The 25,505-nt window shown below is 56.7% G+C and overlaps 8 protein-coding genes across 8 annotated transcripts; 5 read left to right on the top strand and 3 right to left on the bottom strand.

Moving 5' to 3' along the window:
* Positions 1-804: 804 nt before the first annotated feature.
* On the top strand, positions 805-2,281 carry J7T54_003092 (uncharacterized protein; the record flags this gene model as incomplete). Its single annotated transcript, XM_051506897.1, has 2 exons — positions 805-984; positions 1,043-2,281. 2 exons carry the CDS (start codon positions 805-807, stop codon positions 2,279-2,281), a joined length of 1,419 nt encoding a protein of 472 aa, XP_051361806.1.
* Positions 2,282-3,307: 1,026 nt separating this feature from the next.
* On the top strand, positions 3,308-5,660 carry J7T54_003091 (uncharacterized protein; the record flags this gene model as incomplete). Its single annotated transcript, XM_051506896.1, has 3 exons — positions 3,308-3,602; positions 3,655-3,819; positions 3,868-5,660. 3 exons carry the CDS (start codon positions 3,308-3,310, stop codon positions 5,658-5,660), a joined length of 2,253 nt encoding a protein of 750 aa, XP_051361805.1.
* Positions 5,661-6,379: 719 nt separating this feature from the next.
* On the top strand, positions 6,380-8,600 carry J7T54_003090 (uncharacterized protein; the record flags this gene model as incomplete). The annotated part of the gene is made up of 5 exons (XM_051506895.1): positions 6,380-6,481; positions 6,736-7,139; positions 7,190-7,649; positions 7,695-7,831; positions 7,880-8,600. 5 exons carry the CDS (start codon positions 6,380-6,382, stop codon positions 8,598-8,600), a joined length of 1,824 nt encoding a protein of 607 aa, XP_051361804.1.
* A 2,574-nt stretch (positions 8,601-11,174) lies between these two features.
* Positions 11,175-11,744, bottom strand: J7T54_003089 (uncharacterized protein; the record flags this gene model as incomplete). Its single annotated transcript, XM_051506894.1, has 1 exon — positions 11,175-11,744. One exon carries the CDS (start codon positions 11,742-11,744, stop codon positions 11,175-11,177), a length of 570 nt encoding a protein of 189 aa, XP_051361803.1.
* Positions 11,745-14,245: 2,501 nt separating this feature from the next.
* Positions 14,246-17,616, top strand: J7T54_003088 (Peroxisomal membrane protein-like protein; the record flags this gene model as incomplete). The annotated part of the gene is made up of 6 exons (XM_051506893.1): positions 14,246-14,257; positions 14,501-15,913; positions 15,970-16,514; positions 16,863-16,990; positions 17,065-17,180; positions 17,446-17,616. The coding sequence occupies 6 exons, from the start codon at positions 14,246-14,248 to the stop codon at positions 17,614-17,616; spliced, it is 2,385 nt and encodes a 794-aa protein (XP_051361802.1).
* A 247-nt stretch (positions 17,617-17,863) lies between these two features.
* Positions 17,864-20,665, bottom strand: J7T54_003087 (uncharacterized protein; the record flags this gene model as incomplete). The annotated part of the gene is made up of 1 exon (XM_051506892.1): positions 17,864-20,665. One exon carries the CDS (start codon positions 20,663-20,665, stop codon positions 17,864-17,866), a length of 2,802 nt encoding a protein of 933 aa, XP_051361801.1.
* A 239-nt stretch (positions 20,666-20,904) lies between these two features.
* J7T54_003086 (uncharacterized protein) lies at positions 20,905-22,183 on the top strand (the record flags this gene model as incomplete). The annotated part of the gene is made up of 2 exons (XM_051506891.1): positions 20,905-21,408; positions 21,458-22,183. The coding sequence occupies 2 exons, from the start codon at positions 20,905-20,907 to the stop codon at positions 22,181-22,183; spliced, it is 1,230 nt and encodes a 409-aa protein (XP_051361800.1).
* A 614-nt stretch (positions 22,184-22,797) lies between these two features.
* Positions 22,798-25,417, bottom strand: J7T54_003085 (Vacuolar segregation protein-like protein; the record flags this gene model as incomplete). The annotated part of the gene is made up of 2 exons (XM_051506890.1): positions 22,798-24,176; positions 24,310-25,417. 2 exons carry the CDS (start codon positions 25,415-25,417, stop codon positions 22,798-22,800), a joined length of 2,487 nt encoding a protein of 828 aa, XP_051361799.1.
* Between the last annotated feature and the right edge of the window lie 88 nt (positions 25,418-25,505).

The raw sequence follows: 25,505 nt of genomic DNA, 5'->3' as shown, positions 1-25,505 counted from the left end.
TCCACACTGAAGCCCGATTCCACCACATATTCGTGGTTCGATCCGCTACTAAAAGTATGAAGTGTAACGCCGTTAGTCGCCTAAACCCGAAAACATAACATGCGTCTAGACCCCCAATGCCAAGATAGATTCTGCCGGCCGAAGGAGACCAGCGACCAGGGTCTCTTCCAGGTCCATCGTACCTTGACCGCCTAGCGGCTGGCCACCAAATGTTCAATTTACGGCTTCGTCCTTGGTGCTCAGGTTCAGATAGCGAAGCTTGACATCTGTGATGGTCAAGCTAGAGAGGCTGAGCAATCTCCATGGTCGGGACTGGTTACTGCCCGTGAAAGTACAACCGCCCGGGAGCAAAACTAATCGTCTGCGACAGGCATTGGAATCCCTCGAATCCTCAAACCAAGGCCACGATGCAGCCAAGTATTTGTCGTCCTGCGGCCCGGCCCACCGCGCGGTCCAGGCACAAATCATCGAGCCTCGAGGCTCGGTTGGAATTAAAACAAGCGCAAGACCCGGTCGTGCATTTGCGGCCAACTGCGGACCGGGGCTTTGGGTCTGAGGCTCTGAGCCTGTGAGGTAGGTAGCGGACCGACCGCGTTTCGCTTCTGTAAGTGATGGATTGATATCAACTTGCAAGTCGCCACAATAATCGCATTCGTTGCAGGGTTTTGCAGGATGCTATCTCATCGCCCATGGGCCAAGGCCTTGCCTCGGAGGGGTGCTCATTGTCCATAAAAGCGTGCCTGCTCGCCGACAGCATTTGGCGCCCGAGACAGGTCTTGTCCACGCATTCTTGTCTCTATCAGGATGTCGCATTTCACTGCTACGCTCGGCCTCCTGGCCCTGGCGACACTCGCTGCCACTACAGAGGTGAAGGAGGTTGACGTTGCTGTCGTCGGCGGCGGCGCCTCTGGTGCGTACGCAGCCTTCCGTCTCCAGGAGGACTATGGCAAGAGCATCGCTTTGATCGAAAGAGAGCAACGCTTGGTATGTAGATGCCGTCCAAGTCCCATGGCCAGAGCGCCCAGAATACTAACGTGTTTAGGGTGGCCACGTGAACTCATACAGAGATCCTGCGACTGGCGAAAACTATGAGGCGGGCGTCGTGGCGTTTGCCGACATTGGCAATGCGGCAGATTTCTTTGATCGCCTGGGCATCGAGCGCGGTCCTACTAGGCAGCAAGCGGTGGCGACCACCTACTATGATTTCAAGACGGGCGAGGAAGTGGACTACACGCCCGCGTCGTTGGCTTCCATGTTCGCTGCGATTGAGAAGTTTCTGGTGCCCGTGGAGAAGTACGAGCCACTCTTCCAGGACCCTGGATTCTTCAACTTCCCTGCGCCGGAGGATATCCCTGAGGATCTCCTGCTGCCCTTTGGAGAATTCCTGACTAAGTATGATGCTGAAGATGCCATGCCTCTCATCTACAGCAACACAGCCCTCGGTCTCGGAAACGTGACCAACGAGGTGACTCTGTTCGCTCTCCAGGCCTTTGGCGGAGCCAATGGACGTGGCGCCGTCGGGCGTCAGCCATTCTTCTCATTGGCTTCAGGCCGCGTTCAGGATCTATATGATGCCGTTGGCGAGGTACTCGGCGACAGCGTCCTGTACGGCAGCAATGTTGCATCCTCCAAGCACACAGAGAAGGGCGTTGAGGTCGAAGTCAAGGACCTCGAGACCGGCGAGTTCACCAAGGTCTTGGCCAAGAAGCTCCTCATTGCCATTGAGCCGTCCCAGAACAACTTGGCGCCTTTCGGTATTGACGAAACCGCGCGCGAGGTGCTGTCCAAGTTCCACTTTTCCGCTGTCTACACGGGTATCATCGACAATGCCGGCCTTGAAGATGGGAGGTCGTACTTCAACATGCCGTCTGCCGCTGCGCCTGACCACTCTCTTATCCTGCCCGAGGCGCCCAACACGCCTAGAATCGACTGGTTGGGCCCGGGACACAAGTTCCGAATCACGCTGGTGGGAGAGGAGAGTTTGTCTGCCCAGGATGCCAAGGACATGCTGCAAGGCGACTTTTCTACGCTTGTTGAGGCTGGTGTGATTGACGGTGAAGCTGGCGAGAAGGTGTCCTATGTCGACTTCAACACGCATGGGCCAATGCACGCACGCGCGTCGGCTGAGGATGTCGGGGCTGGCTTCATCCAGGACCTCTATGCGCTGCAGGGTCGTCAGAACACATGGTGGACGGGAGGTGCCTGGGCCCCTGGCTTCCAGACATTGTTGTGGCAATTTGACGATGTGATCTTGCCCAAGATTGTTGAGCAGCTAGAGTAATAGGTTGTACTGCAAGTATAAATAATGCTTGAAGCGTTTTATGTTGTGAGGAATCAATTTGATGCATGCGTGCCTTGATGCGAGGGCACATGATCAGAAGTCGTGAGCTTCGGGAGTCCGGGACTGACTTGGATGGAGTCGCGACTTCCACAAATGCCTTCCGAGATTAAGCCGCCGCTAGCCCAGTTCCGTCCTTGGCATGGAAGCTTCAGGCACAGTTTGCGGGGGTGCAGCGAGTCGACAGAAAAGAGCGGACAGCTGGTTCGTATTCCTCGCAGAGTCGCAGTCTACGCACACAGCATGGATAAATCCAGAAAACGCCATGGGATTAATTCTTTTGCTCTTCCTTTTTTTTTTTTTTTTTTTTTTTTGAAGAAAATTAATTTGTACACCCTGGACAGGACAACCTTGGTGGGCGCCTTAGGGTCGTCCGCTAATGTACCTAGCTTTGCGCCTGCGCTGAGGCTCTTCAGCAGGTAATAATGGCGGACCGTGACAGGTTGGAGGTGGGTGGAAAATAAAAATGTGACGACAGACCCAATTTTTCCCTCGCCCATCATCCTCTCCGCTGGCTGAGATCATTCTTTCAACCTTCAGACCCTCCTGTTGACTGCATCGCATCACGGAAGGTCACCAGCCAGGTGGTCCTCCCAGCATCATCAGTCTTCACTTCCTTGGTCACCATTGCCCCGTTCCTTACCTACTTACTTTCCATGGTCAGCCCGCTAAGCCAACCGCCCGCACCTTATGTTGCCTCGCAAACGCACCAAACTCAACCCACGAACCTTAAGCGAAATCGCAAACAGTATAAAAGCATCGCTCACCTCGAGCTCTTTTAGACAAAGGCATCCATGCCTCACGAATTACGTACCTGAAGAGTCATTCAAATCAAGATCCGGAATCAGGGCTTTTCGTCAAACCCCATCCCGTCTCGCCAACCAACACCCGGATCTTGATCAGACTCGCCATCATCCCCTCGACCCAAACCGCATCGACATCTCCGACGACCACACACCACTCGCAATCATGGTCACCACGTCCGTCGAGGCGCCTCGCGTCGCCCGTAAGCCCATGCAAATCAAACCCGCCATTCCTCTGCCTCATCTCAAGCGTCAAGCTGCTGCCGCAGCTGCTCGCCAGCGCGCCATTACTCCGGCTTCGGAGACCAAAGGTAGTGATGCTGCCAAATCCGACCTTGGCTCTTCCTCACCCACCAGCCCGGCCACAACCACAACAAAGGCCAATGCGGAAAGTCCCATGGTCCATGGCAATCCTTCTCCACCTCCCACTGCGTCCACCGATGGTCACACCGTCGCTGAAAGTGAGTGCCCTCTTCCAGTGTTGGCTCTGGCCATGCGCTAACTTGTCTCTAGATGCGAATGATGCAACCTCCACGCCAGATGCTACGCAGCCTTCCATTGCTTCTCCTACAACCAGCGTCGAAGAGACCAAGACGCAACCTCAGGTCAATGGCCACATGCACCAGGAGAGCACGCAGGCATTGAACGGACATGTCGAGGAGTTCACGCCGCGTCCTGGTAAGTCCATGCCGTCTAGCTTACCCACTTCAATGCTTACTCGATCAGCGTCCTCCATTGCCAACGAGAACATCCAAGCACAACCCCCCGCCGGCGACGGAATGTCGGCTCCTGTCGCTCACCATATGCCAGCGCATGCAGACGGGCCCCCAGGCTCCCAGTTCACTCCCAACGGACCTGTCTTCACCCACAAACCCCACCCCTCTCTACAGTTTGGTGCTCTCCGCGATACTAGGGACCCTTCGCCCGATCCGCTGTCTGCCGGCCTTGTGCCGCCTCAGGGTATGCCACTCCACGCAGGTCGACCACCGTTCGTGCCCCATGCCTCAGGCGGGTTTGCGCATGGCGGACCTCCCCCGCCTGGACTCCCTGTTCTTCCTGGCAATGAGATGGGCGCATTTGGCGGACCCAACATGCCATTCCCACCCGCGGAGTCCTATTACCCTGGGGGCGCATTTCCACACACCACCTACAGCTACCACGAATCTCAGTCTTCGTCGATCCCGGAAGATGTTGGCCCATATGCGCGATTCGCCCATGGCGGTCCTCGTCAGCCACCTGGTTTCGGCGCAGACGTACAGGGACGAGGGACCGTGTTCCCAGGCACTCAACCAAGTCCGACTCCTATGATGCGTCCTGACAGCAACGCTCGTGGCCTGGCTCAGCACGTTTCGAGGCATTTCGGCGATCCCACCTTCTCAGACTGCACGCTCGAGGTAGTGTTTCCAAGCGCGCCTGACGACAAGCCTAAGAACTGCACGATTCTTGGCCATCGCCTCGTGTTTTCGCGCAGCAGCCTTCTGTACGAGGCGATGCAGAAGCAGAATACCCAGTCCCTCCCTCAGTCCCTAGTTTACTACATAGGCAACCCCTTGGTCGAGCCCGATACCTTTCATCAGGCCATCCACTCCCTCTACGGGTACCCCCTACTCGAGATGCCTCCACTTGCGGAAAACTGCACAGCGTTTGGCACTCCCGAGCAGCAGTTTCGCTATGCAGTTTCATACGCTGCTGCTGGAGAGGCTCTGAAGTGGGGTCCCGTTGTCTATCGCGGCTGCGAACTGGCGGCGCGGCTTATCAATGTCCAGACGTTCGAGAAAGCTTTCGAATTTGCCCTGGCCGACTACGAGGACAAGGGCTCCTACGAAAACTTCCGGTTCTACGAAGGCTCGCGCATCTTGCTGAGCTCCGTGGTCGACTTTATGCTTCGTGAGCTTCCCAGGGACTTCGTCCTCGACACCACCATGGCCAACAGACCCGTATTCGTTCGCCTGCCATATGATACGCCTTCCCCGAGCAAGCGCGCTGCTAAGGATTCATCCTCGCCTGTGGTTGTGAAGGGCCACCGAGCATCTGGCTCCATGTCTCAAAGTCGCCAGATACAGTTTGGCGATCTGACCATCGCCAACGATGGTGACGATGCTGCGCAGGCCACGCCCAAGCTTGGTCAGCATGCCACCGCTTCTGTCAACGTCCTTTTCTCACACGTTCTCATTAACATGCCCTTTGGCTATCTCAAGATGTTCCTTGAGGCTGTGCCTGGACACCACAATGCCTGGGCCAGCGGCGAAACGAGATACCAGGTTGTCCAGTCGGTTGTTGCGGAGCGTGAAGCCCGCCGCTTGCGCGCGCTGGACGCCGTGGTGGCGGGGCGTGTACCCGACTCTATTCCTATCCAGGCTGTGCTGCGAAGCCCTGAGCCGTCGCACTCGGCTCCGTGGGGTATCCTTGGCTGGAAGGAAGAGATAAATTTCCCCAACAGCGCCAGCGGACCGACCCTCACCCGCCAGTGGGCGCCTATTCAAGATGAGCGCCGCATCTCAGTTGCCGCTTATCCCTGAACGCGGCCTGATGCTGGAGGCTGCTACAATATTTTGGAACTCGAGAATCCATGTGCACTTTAGTAGCCCTCTGACCGACTGCGTCGGCATTTTGGCATGAGATGCTTTGCATAAGGACGCCCTGTGGAATGTGATTGCTCTACAGGATAGGGATGATGCCGATTGCCCCTGCCGGGTCTGAAAGGGCATACGCGAGGGGGCCGCCTGGCGTTCGAGAGGGCCGAGGCCTTACTCGGCTAACCTACATGTATGTTAACGAAGCTTTTGGAATTGGGTGGGTCTGGGGAGACAGGGTAAGATACCCTCAGAAAGTCTATGGACTCGGCGAAAAGTGGTTCGTGATTTTCAGGAGTCAGGGGGGCAGGGATAAATGATGCACTACATCGCATAGTGAGATCACCAAGATCTCTCGGATACAATGGAACCTCGTGAATATACCACGGATTTGTGACTGCTGACTATCGCCTGATCCAGAGAGGCTGTGAATACCTGGTGGAAATTTATACTCATGCGTCTCCGGAGATTACATTTGTTCAACACCCAACCCTCATGACACTGAGGATTGTCAGGTGCGAGCATCGTTTGCTAAAGACCCAGGAGCAGCATTTTCAATGAAACAAGAACTTGTATTCAAGTGCAGTCAAGACACAACTTCGTGGATATAACTTTGCTATATGTAGATCTCTTCCAGCCCAGTTGTTTCCTTCCTTCACAGCGTCATGAAAGGTGGGGTACCCCTGACCAACAGCTTCCCCACCGAGCGTACCTTCCCCAGGAGCCAGAGCCCCAGTGGACCGACGGCCAAGAGCAAGAGCCTGCATGTGCGCGGATGCCGAGGTTACCTTCCTTCAGTGCTGGTTAGCACCGCGAGCCCAATCTCCCATCATCAATGCTATCCCCTCATTGAGATCCATCTCCCACAACTTTGTTGCGCATAGAAAGATTGACTCGCTTGCGACCGGCGCGACATTCACCTTTGGATGACAGCACACGAGGACGCGACTCCTGTGGATGTTTTGGAAGCTTTGTTCCAGTTGCGCGTCATCGCACGCTGAGCTCGAGCATTGAGGCCCAGGCCACCCACGACGTCCACTTCGACACCAAAATTCATCGGACTACTGCTTCTAAGAAAGAGTGGCCCATCATGGCGTCCGCAGCAGCCAAAGGCGCGGTGCAAGAGCCACGCAGTCCGCCTGCGTCACGACCATCGACAACCGACCCGATCCTTCGCAACACCCTCCGCTACACGGTGTCGGCCGATGAATACGCCGCGCTTCACAAATATGTCATCTCGCGATCGCGGGCCCTGCGTCGGGCGACGCCCAGTCCGGCCAGTGTCGAGAAAGCACTCCGACCAAAGAAGGGCAAGGATGACTACAATGTTCGTGCCGTGAGGGATGCACTACGGGTGTTTGTTGTGACCTGGCTGGGGATGAAAGGCTGGGATGCTGTCGCGAAGAGGTTCCAGGACTCAAAAGAGTAAGTTACGAGTCGGCTCTCTGGGCTTCGAGCAGGACTGACAATGTTAGGAAACCCCCGAAAGGCAAGACCCCTTTCTACAAGTCGCCAGCTTTGAGGCTGTCCCTCTCGCTCTCCTCGATTCTGTTTCTTTACAGAATCTTGTTCCGCTTCCTGAACCGCCTGCGGAGCCACCTTTCAACTGCCCAGGTCGAGCCCTTTCGACGACGAAATCCGCGGGCAACAGCTACGCTCACCTCGCCGTACGCGCCGGCCGTGGGTGCATCACTGGCAGGCCTGGCGTTAGGTGTCTACCCTTCAGCTCAGCTGCGCGTTTCCGTGGCAATTCTTGCCATGTTCCGTGCCCTAGAGTTTGGCTGGAACATGTGCGAGGGCGAGGGGCTCGTATGGGGAGTGAAGGGTGGTCGGTTGAGGGAGCGGCCTTGGTGGTTTGGCAGCTGGATGTTGCAGCCATTGGCATTCGGCCAGCTGTTCCATGCTACAGTCTTCGACCCTGAATGCGTGCCAGCGGTGAGTACGCTTGTCAAGCATGTTTGTCAATACTGACAGACCCAGGTATTCAAGAACTTCCTGTACAACAACACCACAGCGTACCTGCACAGTCGGCCAATTGACTGGCCAGCTCATCTCAAATGGCCCAGCATCATTCAGGTGTTTGAGAATATCGCTGAGATGGCGAAGCTTAACTGGCCGTACGTCGTCCATCTGCCCAAAATGTGTACAAAACTGACCGACTGTAGCGCCTACATCTCTCCAACCCTGTTCCCTAACAAAATCGATGTCCTGCCGCCGACATTGACGGGAGTCTCTCCCCTGACATCGCGAGCTCACCCACTGATCACATCTCTCTCGTGCGCAACTCTTCATCCCACCGACCCGTCATGCGCCCGAACTTACCTCACGTTCTGGATCAACTCATTTCCCCCATTGACACGACTGTTCCTCATCGCATTTTCAGCTCTCAAAGTGCTACCTCGCCTGAAGAGCTTCTACCACTCACCTCTGGCCACCCTTCACACGGTCATCTCGGCATCACTTCGAATGTCCACATTCCTCACGGGTGCCATGTCCACCGCCTGGGCTTCCATTTGCTTCTTCCAGAACTTTCTCCCGCGCCACGTGCTGTCCACCCAACGCTTCTTCCTCGGTGGTTTCTTCGCTGGTCTCTGGGCGTGGGTCGAGCGTCGTCACGGTCGAAGCGCATTCCTCTACACGGCGCGGATGAGCGTCGACAGTCTTTGGAAAGTAGGCGTCAAGCGTCGCTGGTGGAAGGCCATGCGCGGAGGCGATGTCTGGGTGTTTGTGCTGGCACTCATGGTCACTGGTGTCGTGTATGAGCGGGATGCCAAAGCAATTCGCGAGGCGCAGTGGCGCAAGGGCTTGAGCTTTGTGCGCGGCCAGACATGGAGGGACTGGAGTGTTGAAGACGAGAACGAAGATGTGGAGGGAAAGGAAGAGTAATGAGCATGGCCATTGGCGATTGCAAGAATTAGCGACTTGACTTTTGATACTTGATACAACTAGTTTCAAAAGTGTGGCCTAATGGTGTTGAAGCTGCCATCTGCGAAAAAGAAATGTCTAGCCCTGGACATTTATGAAGATCTGATAGGCGTCCCAGGGCGTCGACTATCATATTGTTCTCGTGGACGGAGATCCTTCCTCATGACTGTCGTCCGTAATGGCCATATCTTCCCATTTGTATCGGGTACGTTGTATACATTCGCAAGGAGGCCAATAGGACGGTACCCCTTTTTTGTATACCAGCTCACATTTGAGAACTGAGAGTGGCGCGTCAGTCAGCGGGCACAGACAGTTCGGATTCAGGGAATGAGATGCAAACCTTTGGGACTTGTCCGAAGTACGCGACTGCTAATTCCTCGTTCAACTGATCCTCCTCGCACAACGTGTCGAGAAGCAAGTGGCGCACATTCAGGGGTTGGCTGGCCGACACGAATTCTGCGTGCTTCATAGCCGAGCCCCCTATTCCGAGACCCTGTAATGCATGCGACACATAAAGCGTCTTGATCCAAAGAAACTGGTCAGAGGGCAGCTCCGAGACGTCAGGAGGTATTGATGGGTCGTCTTGGTAGAGCGCAATGTGTCCAATTGGAAAGAATGGAGTCTGGCTCGGTTGAGTTGGCTTCCCGAAGATTGATCTGCTTGTATCGGCCAGTGTATCACATTCCTGTCACACGGGTCAGAGACTTTATGTGCCTTGCCATGTTTCCACGTACATCAGGACATGCCTTTTTATGGCGAGTGTTGTACTCATGCCGCCGAGCTTCCTCGTCAGATAGAGCCTGGAGCGCGTTAGTTCCGTTCTGTTCTGGCGTTGCTCACGGCACATGTTACAAGCCAATATATGCAGATCGCACCTCTAAGCTGTGCATCCCGCCATTCGGACGCCACTTTGGAAGAATTCCATCCGCAGTGCCTTCGCTGAGTGGTCAGTCGGCTGATATGGCCAGGCGACTCGGGGTCCCAGGGCACAAAGTTCAGAGACGGCTGGGACATTTTGTGGTAGACTGAGCTGGATGATTGGAGGAGGCTTGCGAGATGGATTAAACTAAGTTGTGCAAGAGATTAAATGACTGACTAGTCTGCCGGGTGTTATTAGCTGATTGTCTGCTGCACGAACTTGTTTCGACGCATGTCATTATATATGTTGTTGGAGCCTTGGCCCTTGGAGGACACATGGCAGAGAATCCTTGGCATGGTTCTGTTGAACCCCTGCAGGTCTTGTCGATCAAAGGGCGTATCAGCGTCAAGAGACTGAATTGCAATAATGACATGGTAACAAGGGCGCAAAATGCGCAAGATTTGACATGGCATTTGAATAATTAGTCAAAAGCTTAGTAGCAATCTCTGTCGAGCATCACCTATGTGTTCCGCTAGGGGCTTGACCAGAGACTCATCTTACCCTGTCACCGGCGAGGTCAGCACTCTGAAGAGACAATCCCGGGGAATGAATACCGGTTCAATTTCTGGCTTCAAATTGATTGAAAACCGCTCGAATTTATCACTCCACAAGCACGTTTTTCAACACCAATAGCCCCGAACTCACGTCGGGTGAAGGGTCTGGTTTAGGTGTGAAGAACATCACAAAAGCTTTAAGCTCTGAGATTGGTTTTATATTCGATGATGTGTTTAATAACTTGCCCGGTGCGTCGTATTCTTTCAAAGACGGGGGTTTTTTCTTTTTCCTTTTTTTTTCCTTCCTGCATCTTTGTCACCCTTCTGATAATGAAGCCTCATTGCTCACTTGCGTGGACAGTCAAAGAGCACGATGCAGGCAGACTTGAACGAAAGCCCTAGCCTCGTCCAGGTTCTGAATATATATAATATCAATCACATTCAAGTCCTAGATCTGTCCTACCTCGAGTCCATCAATATGTATCAGCAAACACCAGTAATGATCCCACGGCAGGCACCGCTCTGCATCCCGCTTTTTCTTCAGTGGGCCCAAGCGCACGCAACGGCGTACAATGAAGGCAAACTACCTCCCCAAACCACGAAGAGAGTGAAAACATACAACACTCCTTGCCCAAAACGAGTTCAACCTCGACGGTCAGCCAAAATCAATCGCAATTACGGCGAAGGCGACGATACCACGACGAACCGCAAACGTAAGCTCGGCGCTGACACGGACCCGGAGTGGCAAGCCACAGACAAGAAACGGCATTGCACCATGGCAGATCTCTACAAGAAGGTGAGTGCCACAGTTCACAAATTGCAGCAGGTTGATGTGCGTGGTGGCGAGACAAATTGTGTCTTTGGCTTCAAGCCATGGGTGTGTGCGAGCTGCGAACTAGAAACAGAATATCAGATACAAAAACTGGGGCAACCACCCTTGGAGGAGGTATACGGCAATGCACCCAAAGCCGAGATGGAGCCAGACGAATCTGCCGTGTTGCTTGATTGGAACGACAAGGACATTCCCGATACTCACTGCTTCTCCTGGGCGGAGACGACCTTTGCCATGGACGTATGCGACATTCCCATGGTTCTCATAGTATAGAGACGCATTGTCATGCATCATTGTAACATTTTGTAGAAGAATGTGCAGTCTCCTTTTCTGCCATCCGCGAACCGCGCATAGCGTGGGCAGCATCCCCATTCCGTCCATCCAAACCTGGCATAGAATTGACGCGCCGGTGTCTCGGTGGCCGTGTCCAGAAGGAGCATCTCCAGCTTCATGTCGTCCCGGGCGAAGCGCTCCGCCTCCTCCATTAGACGCTTGCCGAGTCCATAGCGGCGATGGTCCGGAGAGACAAGCAGTTTCTTAATCTCGCCCTTGTGGTCGTGCGTTTCCTTGAAATAACGACTAATCTGTATCGCGGCGAGTACGTTGAAGGGGTCATCGTCTGGAGTGGCAACGAGCAGTACCGTCGAGGGTTCGGAGCCCGTCACGCCCTTCAGGCTTTCCCTCCACTGATCCTTCGCCCGGTCCTCAGACAGAGGCGCGAGGAAGCCAAGGGATGATGTTGACGGTTCATCGTTGACGCAGCGCTGGAGGAGTGTCATGAGCGACGGCAGGTACTGCTCTGCGTCGTACGTGTCGGTGACTTGGGTGATGACAAGCTCGTCGTCCGCGTGATCATTCATTGTGGGCTCGCTGTGCACGTGCGGTTTCAAGCGGGTGCGAGGTGCGCTGCCAGAAGTTCTCTGACGTGGCAATCAAGATTAGGGAGACGCGATTGACGGGCAGTCAAGGACGTCTCGTCGAATCGTCCCATCCGACGTCGGGAGATGTGGGTCGTCGCATTCATCAAGACTGAGATTGTGGTCCAAGAACACTCGCGCATGAATTGAAGACAACGTATACAGGAGGCTGGGGAAAATCGTTACGAACCCCAAGGCCAGACAGCCGCCTCACTTTGAGGCCTTTGTCCAGGATCCACCATCATGGAAGAGATCTTGGACGTAAACGCCACCACGGTTCTCCAAGCGACGCGCGCCTCGCTCTTTGTGGCCGCATTCTCATCCCATCACAGCCCCAAGTCGCGAGCGGTCAAGCCTCTGTCGTTTTCCCCCGGCTTCCACCATTCCCGAAATGGAGTACCGAGCCACGTTGCGCGTGCCAACTCAAGATGGCGGTCAGTCCGAGTTGGGAAACGACGAGGCTGGGATTGGGTGTGAAAAGGACCCGCTGTGCCGCTCTAGGATGGAGAAAGAGTGTGTGTTGGCGCGCTCCTGCAGCAGTGCATCGACATGCATGGCACCTCAGGAGCTCGGACGACGCATCACTCAGGGGGGCCTGAAAGAAGGCTCGGATGAATGGGCTAGTTGGTGTAGTCTGGTGATCGCAGGAAGTAGTACTACGTGTTCACGTTACCTGGCTTCCACGACACAGCCAATCCAATGGTGGGTGGGCAGTTTGCACTAACACAAAAGCCAGCCTCTCACGCCCAATTTCGTTATCGCACGTTCCTCGTGCCCTGGCCTGTCAATGCAGCAGAAAAGCGCCACGAAAACATGCATGCAGACATTGACCACGCCCAGTTCTCATTGCAATCCTTTATTGGCGGCGCATGAAGCGCTGCGAGGCCGCTTTGCTGCTGCCAAGTTGCGGCCTGACCTTCGCAGACCAAACAACGGTCACCGACATGTCGAGATCGCCAACCACCAGTTGGGGCCGCCCTCCCTGCCGATTGCATCGTGCGTCCAGCGGGTCCCGCTCCGTGAGTGGACCTCGAGGTCACGATAGCTTGCAATAGCAGACCGCAACTCGTCGTCTTGTTATGCATCTCCCGGTAGAACTGTCCGGTTCAGACCAGGACATAGGGCCATCAACTGTCTATATGTCTATAAAAGAACAGCTTCCCTCCTCCCTTCTAGACTTCTCCTTTTTCTCTCCCTAAGTAGACTTTTATAGTCGAAACCCCCCGTCTTCCAACAACTTTCCAACAACTTTTTTAGGTTTCTACCTATCCCCCCCAATCTTCAAATCCATCAAGATGGCTGGCAACTGCGGATGCTCTGCTTCTAACCCCTGCAACTGCGGCGCAAGCTGTAAGTCTTCCTGCTAGCCGTCTCTCTTCACCAGCGGACGGCCTTGCGTATCTGTCAACATCAACATACTAACATCCATGGAAGGCACTTGCACCGGCCACTCATAGCGGTGCGCCCCTTTCTTTTGTCTCAACTACACCAACGAGAAGCCCCCATGAGCGCAACGCTCTGCCACGGGGGATCCCAACCAACCAAAATTGTACGGATAGGATACATCGACCAAACGACCAACACGAGAAAAAAACGACTATTATGAACATGAACGAACAAAAAAAATGAATAACGGATTGCGACTTTTGGGATGACACGGCATGACATGTATACAACACATCTCACCCCGCGGTATCACGACACTATCACTTGACGACTTTGACGACTTTTTGGATGATGGGGAAATCCCCCTCGACGAGCGACTTCTGCCCAGGGGCTCTCTGACCGGACGCGGTCTGGGTTTCCTTCTGGGTAGGGTGGCGCGTGGAGGGAGCATGACGGACGCTTGATGTGATGCTTTCGGGATCTCGTCGGAGTTTGGGAACGAGGAAAGGGAAGATGGGATGGGGTCGCTGGCCGTCTAGATACTATCATTGAATCTCCTATGTTGATGAAAAAAAGGGTTAAACTGGCTCTGACCCGTGTCATTGCGTGTCCGATTGCTCTCTCTAATAATACTAGCTCTTCTCCATGGGGCCTTGCACTTGGACGGGAGGAGCTTGCGAGGCGTCGCCCAAACAGGAAAGTAGCTGTAGGGTAGCTAGAACTGCAATTTGCATGTGACTGCCCAGCCTCTCCGCAGAATGGCGCACATCCCGGCCGACGCTCACGCGCTCGCCATTCCGCAGCCATCCTCGGCATGCCGATCTGAGCTTGGATTCCCATCACGCAAGGCTAGAACATTTCTTCGCCTTTGTTTGCCCAGCTGCCAAATTTCCCTCTGTATATACTTACTGCCTTCGGACATGGTCCTTCCATGAGAGCTCGTGACCTATCCGTCAAGCGATGCTAGTCTAAGCCTCGAGGTGAATGACGTCGACGTTGCCGTTTTCCAGACTTGCCTGCGCTGATCCCGACATTGGAGGTATCCAGATCTGCAGGGCATGGCTGCCTTTGTAAGTCCAGTCCCTCATGCCCACATCCCCTCCATGTCTCTCTCAAATTCCCATCATCGCCGCCAGCCTCAGCTTTCATCACATGGCCGGGTAGCTACCGCGCCATCGGCACGAGCTGAGGGACAGGTCCAGTCGTCATCACAGAACGAACCCTGAACTCCACCAAATCTCACCCCCACAATCACCACAACCTTCAATTCGAGTCGCATTTCTTATCAGACTTGACCTAACCTCCAACACCAGGACACGCCGTGGACTACCCAAATCTCACCGTCCGCGCCCATGAGCTCACGCGACGGAGTTAGTGGCGCGTCACCGCCCGATCACCTCACCTCGTACCTCTCCGCGCCACCCACGACCGCCGCCTTTTCCCCAGCGACCCTCTCGGCAAGCACGCCGTCACGATCAGCCCGTCGCTCGACGATCCTCGTGCACCAGAAGAGCCCGCTGCTCCTCGCAACCCCACCACAGATCACACGCGCGCTCGCCTACTCGCATCCGTTCGTACTGCCGCTCAACACCTTTTTTGGGCTGTTGACATGGAGCACTGGCGATGCCTGGCAAAGCTTCCTCTTGCTGTGCGGCTTCTGGGCGGTCGTGCTGTACGGCGATGTCGTCGTGCGGTGGGCGGGGCCGATTGTCGTGGGCATGGCCCTCATCGGCGGCATGTACGGAAGGAGGTACAGCCCGCTCAGCAGCAGTGGATGGACCGAGCCAGCTCGCGACCTAAAGGACTCCGTGGCACAGGCAGCCGCAGCAGCAACAGGGAGCACGCCGTCGGGAGCCTCGGCGGAGAATGGTACCCCGGATCGACATGGAAAACACTTGCGCGGTAACTCCGAGGTCACAAACACGAAACACCAGAAAACGCTCGACGAGATTGTAGAGACGCTCAAGGAGCTGACGGCGAGGTGCAACGCACTGATGGAGCCGCTCTTGGAGATGACGGATTTCCTGAGCACACAGCGCACACCCACGAGTGCGACGACGAAGCCGGCCCTGACCGCCATGTTTGTGCGGTTGCTTATCGTGACACCCTTCTGGATCGCGCTGGCGGCACCACCGTGGCGGATCGTGACGACGAGGCGGGTTGTGCTTGTGGCGGGCACGATCGCCTTGACGTGGCACGCGCGGGTGATGCGTGTCTCCAGGACGATACTATGGCGCAGCGGCAGTGTGCGACGGCTGGCCTCTGCCATCACGGGCTTACAGTTCCAGGCACCGCAGCTTGGCAAGGACCCGTACGGTGCCGCGCACGAGTCCTTGACGACTTTACACAGGAAGGGGGAGTCGGAACTCACGAGGGAGCTGCGTCGGCCTAGCCAGATGAATGTGAAGCATCGGAAAGGGAGGAGCTCGCGAAGCGCCGGCGTCAAGTTCACATTCATCATCTACGAGAATCAGCGGAGATGGGTCGGCCTCGGTTGGACAAACAGCCTATTCGCATACGAGCGGCCGGCGTGGTCAGACGAGAACTACAATGCAGTCCCTCCCAAGGACGATTTTGAGTTGCCGGATGTCGAGGACGGGGCAAACATGAGGTGGCGCTGGGCACCCGGCAGCCGATGGAAGGTGGATGGTGTGGCTGACGACCAAGGGCCAGTGGACTATGATGGGGAAGAGGGGAAGAATGGATGGATCTACTACGACAGCAAGGTATGCATGCAGTCTTGATCAATGGTGTTTGGGGGTTGTTGCTAACACGCAGGCAGTGGCAGAATGGCCGTCGAGGCGCAGATGGCTGGGGGCGATGGACACGCCGGAGAAAGTGGTATCGCGATGCCGAGCTCGTCGAGGCGGACGGGCCTGAGATCCACGAGCAGCCAAGCACGCCCACGGCATCCACGGCATCCACGGCATCCACGCCAGCCGCGCAAACCAACAAGTACCCCACGGCGGGGGAGAAGATGCTCTCGCCGATGCGTTCTGAGCCAGCCCTGCCCCTAATGGACACCACGGCGGCGGAGAACCGCCCAAGTACCTCCGACTCGAAAGACTCGCGCACTGGTGTCGACGACGCGGCGTCGGTGTACAGTACCTCCTCCAAGTCCTGGGCTGGGCTTTCGGGGTTTAGAAAGAATCGCCCCGGGTCAGTCGATAGCAAGCGTAGCAGGAGACGCGCCACGAGCGATGTGCTGAGTGAGGAGGAGGAGGACCACTTGAGCGGCTTGGGGATCGAGGTGGAGATGGAGCTTCAGAAGCAGGGCAAGGACGGCGGGACATGGGGCATTGGCGACGAGGCGAGGATGAGCCTCGAGTAAGTATCATAATAATATGTAAGAGATGTCAATGTCTGCATATCTTACCTCGCCAGACCTTGTTGCTTGCGTCCTCAGTCAGATCACAAGCCGGTCTTGGAGAATCGCGAGCCCCACAGAAATGCGGGGAGACGAGTAGGAAGAAGGCATAACGTCATCATCGTCCATCGCGCGATCATTCCAGAGTCCAGACTAATTCGGCCGTCCATAGTACATACGTACGTACCGACAAGTGAATAAAAACCCAATTGGCCGTCCCATCCTGCACAAGCTTCCTTCACCTCTCCAGTCTCTCGCCGATTCCCAGGCTCTACCATCCGCAACGCATCACAGTCTCACTTCATCAGCTCAGTCCAGTCCAACATGTCCAAGTCGAAAGCTCCCCTCTACCTTGGCCTTGGTGCCGCCGGCGGTGTTGGTTACTACCTCTACAATGCGGGCGGCAACGCGAAGGCTGCCGAGAACAAGTTCGAGAGTGCGTAATTACCACTTCCTGACGCCAAAACGACACAACACGTCGTGGATGGCACGATGACTGACACTGAACAGGCGATGTCCACAAGGCCTCTGCCAACATCAAGGCCAGCCTCCCCGGCAACGCGCCCAACGCGCAGCAGGATGGCGCGCACTACGGTGCCAAGGCTGGAGCCAAGGTCGACGATGTGGTACGTTGACTCCCATTCACTACAGCACCCGAATTCTCGCAGCAGAAGCACCTTGGAAGGGAGATGAAGACACCGTGGAGACGATGCGTCGCAGGCTGGGCTTAGCCTGGCCCCAGCCCAAGAGGTTCAAGTGGATCATTCGGGGAGCTCCAGCTCCGGGTGTCGTTACGTCACTCGGCTGTCCCTGCATCATCAGACCTCGCCAACTGGGCAACAACCAAACCCACACATCGCGCCGAAAACACCTGCTAACAGCAATCATTAGATCTCCGAGGCCGACAAGCAGGCTGGCCGCGCCAAGTCCAACGCCGAGGCCTACGCAAAGGACGCCAAGGCCGAGGCCCTCAAGGCTGTCGACAAGTTCGACTCCAAGGTCGAGGACGAGGCTGCCAAGGCCAAGTCTGGCATCTCCAGCTGGTTCGGTGGCAGCAAGTAAGGGGATCAAACAATGATGAAACGGAGTCTCAACGAGTGGCCCAAACAATGATGATGAATGGGCGTTTCCCTTTGTAATGATACAATAATGGCTCGCCGCGCTTGTTGGCGGCGGCGAATATTTATATACCCACTCTAAACTAGGAACGCCAGACCGTGGACTTTGCTTCTCGTCTCTACCGTACCGTGCTTTGGAACAATTCTCATGCCGTACGCCTGGAAAGAAGTCTAATGGGTACAGATGCACTCTACGCATCCAGCTCGGCGGCCACCAGCTTCAGAATCTCCTCGACCCCCTTCCTCGCGTTCGTGGGGTGCTTGGCCACCGTCTGCCAGACCTCGCCGTGGCGCGGCTCGTTCAGCACGCACTTTGTCACCACGTCCGCCTTTTTCTCCTCCGTGCCGTGCTGCGTCAGGAACTTGTAGTACCACGCCCAGCCATCGCCATTGTCGCTGTCTAGCACGAGGGCCTTCTCGAACCAGCTCTGCGCCTTGTCGAGCTTCCGGTCCGCCCAGAAGATGCGCGCCACCGCGATGAAGAGCGCTGCGTCGCTGTCGACCTTTTTGATGGCCTCGAGTGACCGGGGCTTGCGCTGCGTCCGCGGCTCGAGATGCCAGATCTGTTCCACCCACAGAATGCCGCTCTTGGGCACCTCTTGCAGCGCTCTCGCCATGATGGACTTGGCCTGGGTCATATTCCCGCTCCGCCTCTCGAGACGGACGGACTCGCGCCATAGCTCTGCATTCTTGGGCACCGCGAGGCGAGCGCGTTCCAGGACGGAACGAGCCTTAACGGTGTTACCGGCATTCTCCTCCAAGCGAGCATATAGTAACCATAGGGGCACGGCCTTGGGCACGGCCTTGACACCTTGCGCGTAGGCCTCGCGTGACTGTCCTACCTTGCCCAGGTCGTCGTAGATTTGCCCCTTGAGCATCCATAGCTTCGCCGTCACGGGGAACAGCTGCAGCGCCTTGAGGTTGAGGTCTAATGCCGTTTCCAGGTTCCCGAGCACCCGCTCAAACACCACGCTCTTCATCCACACGCGGTCGGTCGGTGCCTGCTCCCGTGCGATTTCGAGTAGTTTCCTCGCCTGGTCCTCGTTATCGTTCGCCGACTCTAATTTCACGGCGGCGAGCCAAATATCCTCGTTGTTGGGGTTCTGGTTGAAGGCGCGCTTGAGCACCAATCGTGCGCCGTCGACCTCGCCGGCCTGCCACTTCTCCTTAGCGAGCATCATCCATAGATCCTCGCTCTTGGGGCAGGCCTCAACAGCCTTCTCGAGGACCTGCCACAGGGATTCTCTTGTGCCGTGATTTCTCTCTAGGTCGGAAGCAGCCGTCCAGAGCGTCTTGCTGTTGACGAACACGCGTAGCGCGTAGGCGTAGATAGCACGAGCCGTCTCGTAGCGGCCCCTGTTGATACTCGCCCGCGCGTCGTCCATCCAGGTCTCCTTACGGTCGTCGTCCTCGTCGAGCCCCCAGCCAAGGGTCTCGCGGATAATAGCCTCGCAGGTGACGAGGGCGCCCTCCTCCTCGCATCGCTCCGCCTCGGCGATCCACTCCTCGCGCTTCGGCATGGCGGACTCCTTGGCCAGAACCTGCACGGCACGCTTGAGGACGTTGACCTTCTGCCCCTGGCCGAGCTGTTCCTGCAGCCGCGCGGCAGCGATCCAGATCTCGTGAGACGTCGGGCACGCCTTGCGCGCCTTGTTGAGCACTTTTTGCGCGTTCTCGGGCGTCTCCAGGCGGGCAAGGGCCAGCCACAGGTCCGTCGACAGTGGGATGAGTTCGGTTGCCTTGGCGAGCATGAGCTTGGCGTCGCTCTCATCGTCCTCCAGGTTGACGGCTTCCTTCCACAGAGCCTCCGACTCGGGTATGTGGTCGAGCGCCTGCCGGATGACGCGCTTCTTGTTGGCGGGGAGGTTCTCGAGACGCATGGCCTCGGCCCAGAGGCGGACGGATCGGTTGTTGGCCTCAATGGCCCTCCGCGCGATGACCTTGGCATTGTGGGAGTCGTTGTTCAGACGGATGTTCTCCAGCCAGGCGTCCTCGCTCTTGGGACATCGCTGACAGCCCTGATCGATAGTCTTCCGTGCCGATACAATCTTGCCAGCCAGCTCCTCTAGACGCGCGGCCGCAATCCATCCGAGCGCATTGTTGGGATTGGACTTGACCACAGAGGACAGCAGCTCCCGCACACGGTTGATGTCGCCCACCTGCGCCTGGCCCTCGGTCATTTGTAGCCTATTCAGATCGGTAATGTAGCCCTGCGCATCGATGCTGGTCGCGCTGCCGCTCGTCGCATCGCCCCCGCTGACCTGCGACGCAGCCTCGAGGCGTGACTGGAGCACCTTGCCTCTGGCCGCACCAATCTGAGCGAAATTCGTCATCGTCCCATCGGCCGAGTCGCCGCCCCCCGCACCACTTGACGCATCCCCATCATCCGCAACCGTCGTGCCCATGGCGCCCAGATCCCTCGCGCCAGCGAGCACGCTGTCCGGCACAGCGTAGAACCGTTGCCGCAGCGCCTGTCTACTTCGCCGATTCTTGCCCGTCAGATCGCCGACTTCGGGCAGGTTCGCCCACTCGTCGTCCGTCACTGTGCTCAGCGCCCTTTTCAGGTCCGTAAACTGCTGCTGGATCTTGGGGTTGTTCCGCTCATACTCCTCCCTTTCGGTCTGCTCACGCGCCTCACGCTGTCGTCTTCTTCGATCCATCCGCTCCTCGACCCAGTCCCAGATCTTGTCGGCCTCCTCGTCATCCTTGTCGTACACGCCGCCCGCAAACAGCCCAACCTCGTTGTCGGGGTCCTGGAACCGCTCGTCGTCGTTGCCGCCGTCGTCTTCCTTGTCGTCCTTGTCCTTCTTGGCACCGTCGAGACCAAGTTGTGCTGCGCGCTTGGCGAGCATCTCCTTCATTTGGTCATCGCTGGGACCCTCACGCGCAGGACCAAGATCTGACCGGGTCGTGAAGCCCGTCGCACCACGACCAAGACCGGCGACATAGTTCTCGGGCGCCGGCTGGCTGAGGAAATCCCGCCGAGTAGCCATGGTGGGCGTGCGTGGGGGGAGAGGTGTGCAAAGTTGCAGATGGTCAATGGATGGATGGCTGATCGCAGTTTCAGTCGCGTTGGAGGTTGTCAAGCTTGGGTGGTGCCATTAAGGCCGATTTGCACGCACAGGCTTTGGTCTACCTGTACAGATGGTCGCTGAATTGGCACCACTAGCAAAATAACACCATTCGTTATCGATAAGCCCTCCAACCCAAAAAGTTTATCCCACCGTCGACAATGTCGCCGTCACCCCACGACAAGAGATTTCCATCCCGCCTCACCGTACCAACGATCCACGTTTGCCTGGTCTCTTCGCAAGCCATGGCGAAAGTGAAGACGCCCAAGCGCAGCGGCGCATCCTCGACCCCGTACGAACGACCCTCGAAATCCGCCGCCGCCGCCGCCGCCGCCGCCAAGAACAACGTCTTCAAGTTCAACACCAATGTCGGCCAGCACATTCTCAAAAACCCCGGTGTCTCCGACGCCATTGTCGAAAAGGCCTTTCTCAAACCCACCGACACCGTCCTTGAGGTCGGCCCTGGTACCGGCAACCTGACAGTCCGCATCCTCGAGCGCGCCAAGAAATGCATATGCGTGGAACTCGACCCCAGGATGGCGGCTGAGGTGACGAAGCGTGTGCAGGGCACGCCGGAGCAGAAGAAGCTCGAGGTGATGCTCGGCGACGTGATCAAGACCGAGTTGCCTGCCTTTGACGTCTGCATTTCAAATACCCCCTATCAAGTATGTGGCTTGATCTACTGCTCTCGTCGAAACTACTGACAAGGAGCAGATCTCCTCGCCTCTCGTGTTCAAACTCCTCGCCATGCCCAACCCTCCACGAACCTCCGTCCTCATGTTCCAGCGCGAATTCGCCCTCCGCCTCACCGCCCGGCCCGGCGAGACGCTGTACTGCCGTCTCTCTGTCAACGCGCAGTTCTGGGCCAAGATCACGCACATTATGAAGGTCGGGAAGAACAACTTCCGGCCCCCGCCACAGGTCGAGTCCAGCGTCGTGCGCATCGAGCCCAAGATCGGCAAGGACAGGCCCAACATCAGCTGGGACGAGTGGGATGGCGTGCTGCGCGTCTGCTTTGTGCGCAAGAACAAGACCCTCCGCGCCAACTGGCTCGGCACCAAGGAGGTTGTCAGCATGGTGGAGCGGAACTACCGCACGTGGTGCGCCATGAACGGCGTCGCCGTCGACGAGAGCATCGTGGAGGACGGGGACGACGCGGTCGGCGACGATGTGGATATGGAGGCTGATGGGGACGCGATGGCAGTGGACGAGGATGAGGAGGTGCCTGATTTCTTCAAGGAGCGGCAGCAGCAGAGCAGCGTGCCCAAGACCAAGAGCAAGCGCAAGAAGACCAGGGTCCACGAGCTGGTCCGCGAGAAGATCCGCAAGGTCCTCGAGGACGTGACCGAGTTGGCGGACAAGCGCGCGGGCAAGTGCGACGAGACGGACTTTTTGCGGCTGCTGCACGCTTTCAACGAGGAGGGCATTCATTTCTCATAATCAGCGCGGCTCACACGACGACAAACGGTGTGAATTGTGGCGTTTCAACGGCGTTTGGGAGAATTGGGCTTTCCGGGGCAGCCAGTGCTTTCATAGATGATACAGACGGGTGTGTCACAAAAGGTGTTGACGACATGAACGAACTTTTTTTGTCTCGTAGATAACTGAGACTCACTCAATCACACCGTGAGATCATAAAGCAGTAGCAGTATAGCAACGATTTGATTTGTGGTATTTTTGGCGTTCCCATAAGCCCCCAGAAGTGTACTTGTACACTGTGTTCAAAGTAAAATATTTTCCCCTGCAGTCTGTCGGTCTTTTGTCATGACACGTTATAAATACAACAACGCAAATTTTGAACCGCTCCATCTATCGCTAATGTCGGAGCAAAACAAAGAAGATTCCTTCCAATGATACGCCCTGCGCGGCGCGAGACGAGGCGAGGCTACGCCAGAAATACGGAAAGGGAATAGGAGAAAAGGTCCAAACACCAACCAGTGGGTCGCCGCCCACATAACCAAGTGAAGAGGATTGCTCCGTTTGCTAGCTCGCTCCATGCTGATGCACGCTCGATTTACACAAAATGGAAGACAAAGGGAAAGAGGTGGCAGGCTTCAGCCCTCGTGCGTGCCATTAGGCCTCAGGGACGGGTCGTTGGCCGAGTTTGGCGTAACGTGCGTCCGCCCCGACACGGTCGCACTACGGACGTGCGTGCTCAAAGGCAAGCTGTACTTGACGACGCCTTTGATGATGAGGTCAAACTCGTCCTGGTAAATACGTTCCCAGCGCTCTGATCCGCCCGATGTGCCGTTACCTGGGTACGAGAGCTGCATTTCGCCCGAGGAAGAAGACGTGCCCTTGTGGAAAAGTGAGCCCTCGAACGTCAGGGGGCTGTCGAACTCCGTGATCCGCCCCAGAAGCACATTGGGTCTGACGGCGTCATCGTCGGGCAGGTCATTGATCGGATCGTCGAGGACGTGGAAGTCGTCCGAATCCTGAGGCACTTTCCACCAGTCTGAGTCTGTACCGGCGTGCTCAGACTTTGCAAAGATTTCCAGATTCGCTTGGTCCACAGTGACGACGACAACATTGGGATTGTGTGCTTTGACTGTCAAGTCGAACATGAGGACCTGCTCGCTGGTCACCACATTGTTGATCGATGTGATCTCAATGTCCGTCATCGGTTGCGAAGTGGCAAACATAAAGCCAATCGCGCCCGTGATGACGAGCAGGAGCATCATCGTGAGCACGAGGCATGCTGCAAACCGGTTGAGGTACGATGGGCGGCGGTCAAAGGATTGAGCTTCAGCTTGCCTCAAGCTGTGCGGACCCCTTCGTCGACCGATCCCTGGCCGGCGCGCCGACCCCGGCCCCATGAGAGGCGTGCGCTCATCGTCCGCTCCCGTTGTTGCCTCGTCGGCATCGTAGTTGGACAGTTGATAGTTGGATCGCTTATGGCTCAGTCCATTCGCCAAATAGCCTCTAGGACTGGGCGGGCCTGACGAGTTGCGGGACTGCTGGCCAGCAAGCTTCGATTTCGCGGCATTCGGAAAAGGCGACTCGTTGTCGAAAAGCGAGGCATGGCCGTTCCCAGGCTGCCGTCCCCAACGCCCAATGTGATGGTGATGGCGCACGGTACCTCGGCCCGAGCCACCAGCGCTGCGACCAGTGCCTTTCCCATCATCGTCGGCATTGAGGCTTTCGCTCCCCGGAGTGGCAAGCGTGTTCACAAATTTCATATTCTTCTTCGGGCCGTGCGCGGGGGGCCCCGAAGTACTTTCCATGACACCATGGATGGACCGGAAATGCTGGCGGTCTGCCTGGCTGGCCATGCTCGTAGCACTTGGCGTTCGCGAGTGAAATCGACGCGCTGTGCGCTCACCGGCATCCGGGGGGTTGGAATCGTACACAAAGGTCTCTTCGGAGTCAGACGTGTTGGCTTCATCGACGGCGCTCGCAATCTTGGCCTCGAAGACGTCTGCTTTCGAGGATGCTAAACAAGGCGGACGAGTTAGCAAATTGCTCCCATGAAATGGACTCAAAAGAGACCGGTGTGTATATCTCATCGATGGATGGGGTAGTGGTGCAGTCTGGATTGAACAAAGTTTGGAAATGCGGAGTCTTACCATTACCAGAGCTAACGTTGATTTGTTTTCTGTTTGGCTTCTTTTTCTCTTTCTTGGGCTTGATGGTTTCGGCGCTAGGCTTGGCCTTGAGCGCATGTCCTTCGGATGACTTTGGCCCCGATGCCAGTACCACTTGCGGTATGCTGGCCACGGTCTCGGTCTCGACGGTCATGTTCTGCGAGGGATTGTCCGACTTCCCCTTGAACTGTTTCGAAGAGACAGCGCTCGATTGCCGCTGGACCATTGGTGGGGGGCCCGAGCTGGCACGTCGATCGGCCCTTGGTGTGCTGCTGTTGGTATCGCTGGCTGTCTCTGTTTCAGAGTCTACAACCCTCGCTTTCGCTTGTAGAGTTGGCGGATCATTGGGCACGCCATCCGACTGGCTTCCAAGTCGTTCGCCGACTCGCGCCATGAGCGCCGCGTCGCTGGACGGGCTGGGGGAGTTCGGCAGGCTGACTTCTTGCACCGTCTCCAGGGCGCTGCGCGCTGGCGTCCTTGTGCCCGAAGGTACCGCCGAGTCTTCCGTGTCACTTCCCGAGGTCGTTAGTAGAGGATCCGGCGCTGAAAGTGCTGGCTTTAATGAGGGTGAAGCGCTCGGGACGTTAACCGCTGGGAGCGCGTCTTGTTCTTTCCGGCGGCCGGCGGCCCCTGCAGCCTTGTTGAGTGGCGGAGGGGACCTGAGACGAGGTGAGACAGGCCACCGCGGGCTTTCCCTTGACTCGGACGCTACCGGTTTTCGGGGCGTTGGCGCTTGGATTGGAGGGTCTGAACTCGGAGGAAGCGAAGGCGTGGAGGTGGAGGTGAGACTCTTGGAGGACGCAGTGCGTATCGGCGCGCTGGCGCGTATTTGCATCTGGCGCGTCGGACTGATTTCCTGCTGTTGACTGTTCTTCCGTGACCTCGAGGTCAGAGGAGTGGCAGATGTTGTTCTTCGGGGATTGCGGTTTGGCGAGCCCTCTCGAGACGCAAGAGGGGACGGTGTCATGGAGGTAGTAGCCGACGACTGGCGAGAGTGCTTTTGCGAGTCGGGTTGCGAAGGATCACCTGCTACGTCGCCGTGGCTCACCGACGCCGGCGGCGTTTGTCGGCGAGGACCACTGTTGCTCATGTTGCTGTTGCTGATGATGCTGGCACTAGCCGTGGCGGGCGCGTTGGGGGTCCGTGGGGTGGCAGGCGACGAGGTCGATCGTGCATAT

Source organism: Emericellopsis cladophorae (assembly GCF_022114955.1).
Source record: "Emericellopsis cladophorae strain MUM 19.33 chromosome Unknown NODE_26_length_287487_cov_117_473679, whole genome shotgun sequence".
NCBI lineage: Eukaryota > Fungi > Ascomycota > Sordariomycetes > Hypocreales > Bionectriaceae > Emericellopsis > Emericellopsis cladophorae.
The sequence above is the reverse complement of the archived record's forward strand: the minus strand, read 5'-3'. Positions and strand labels throughout refer to the sequence as shown.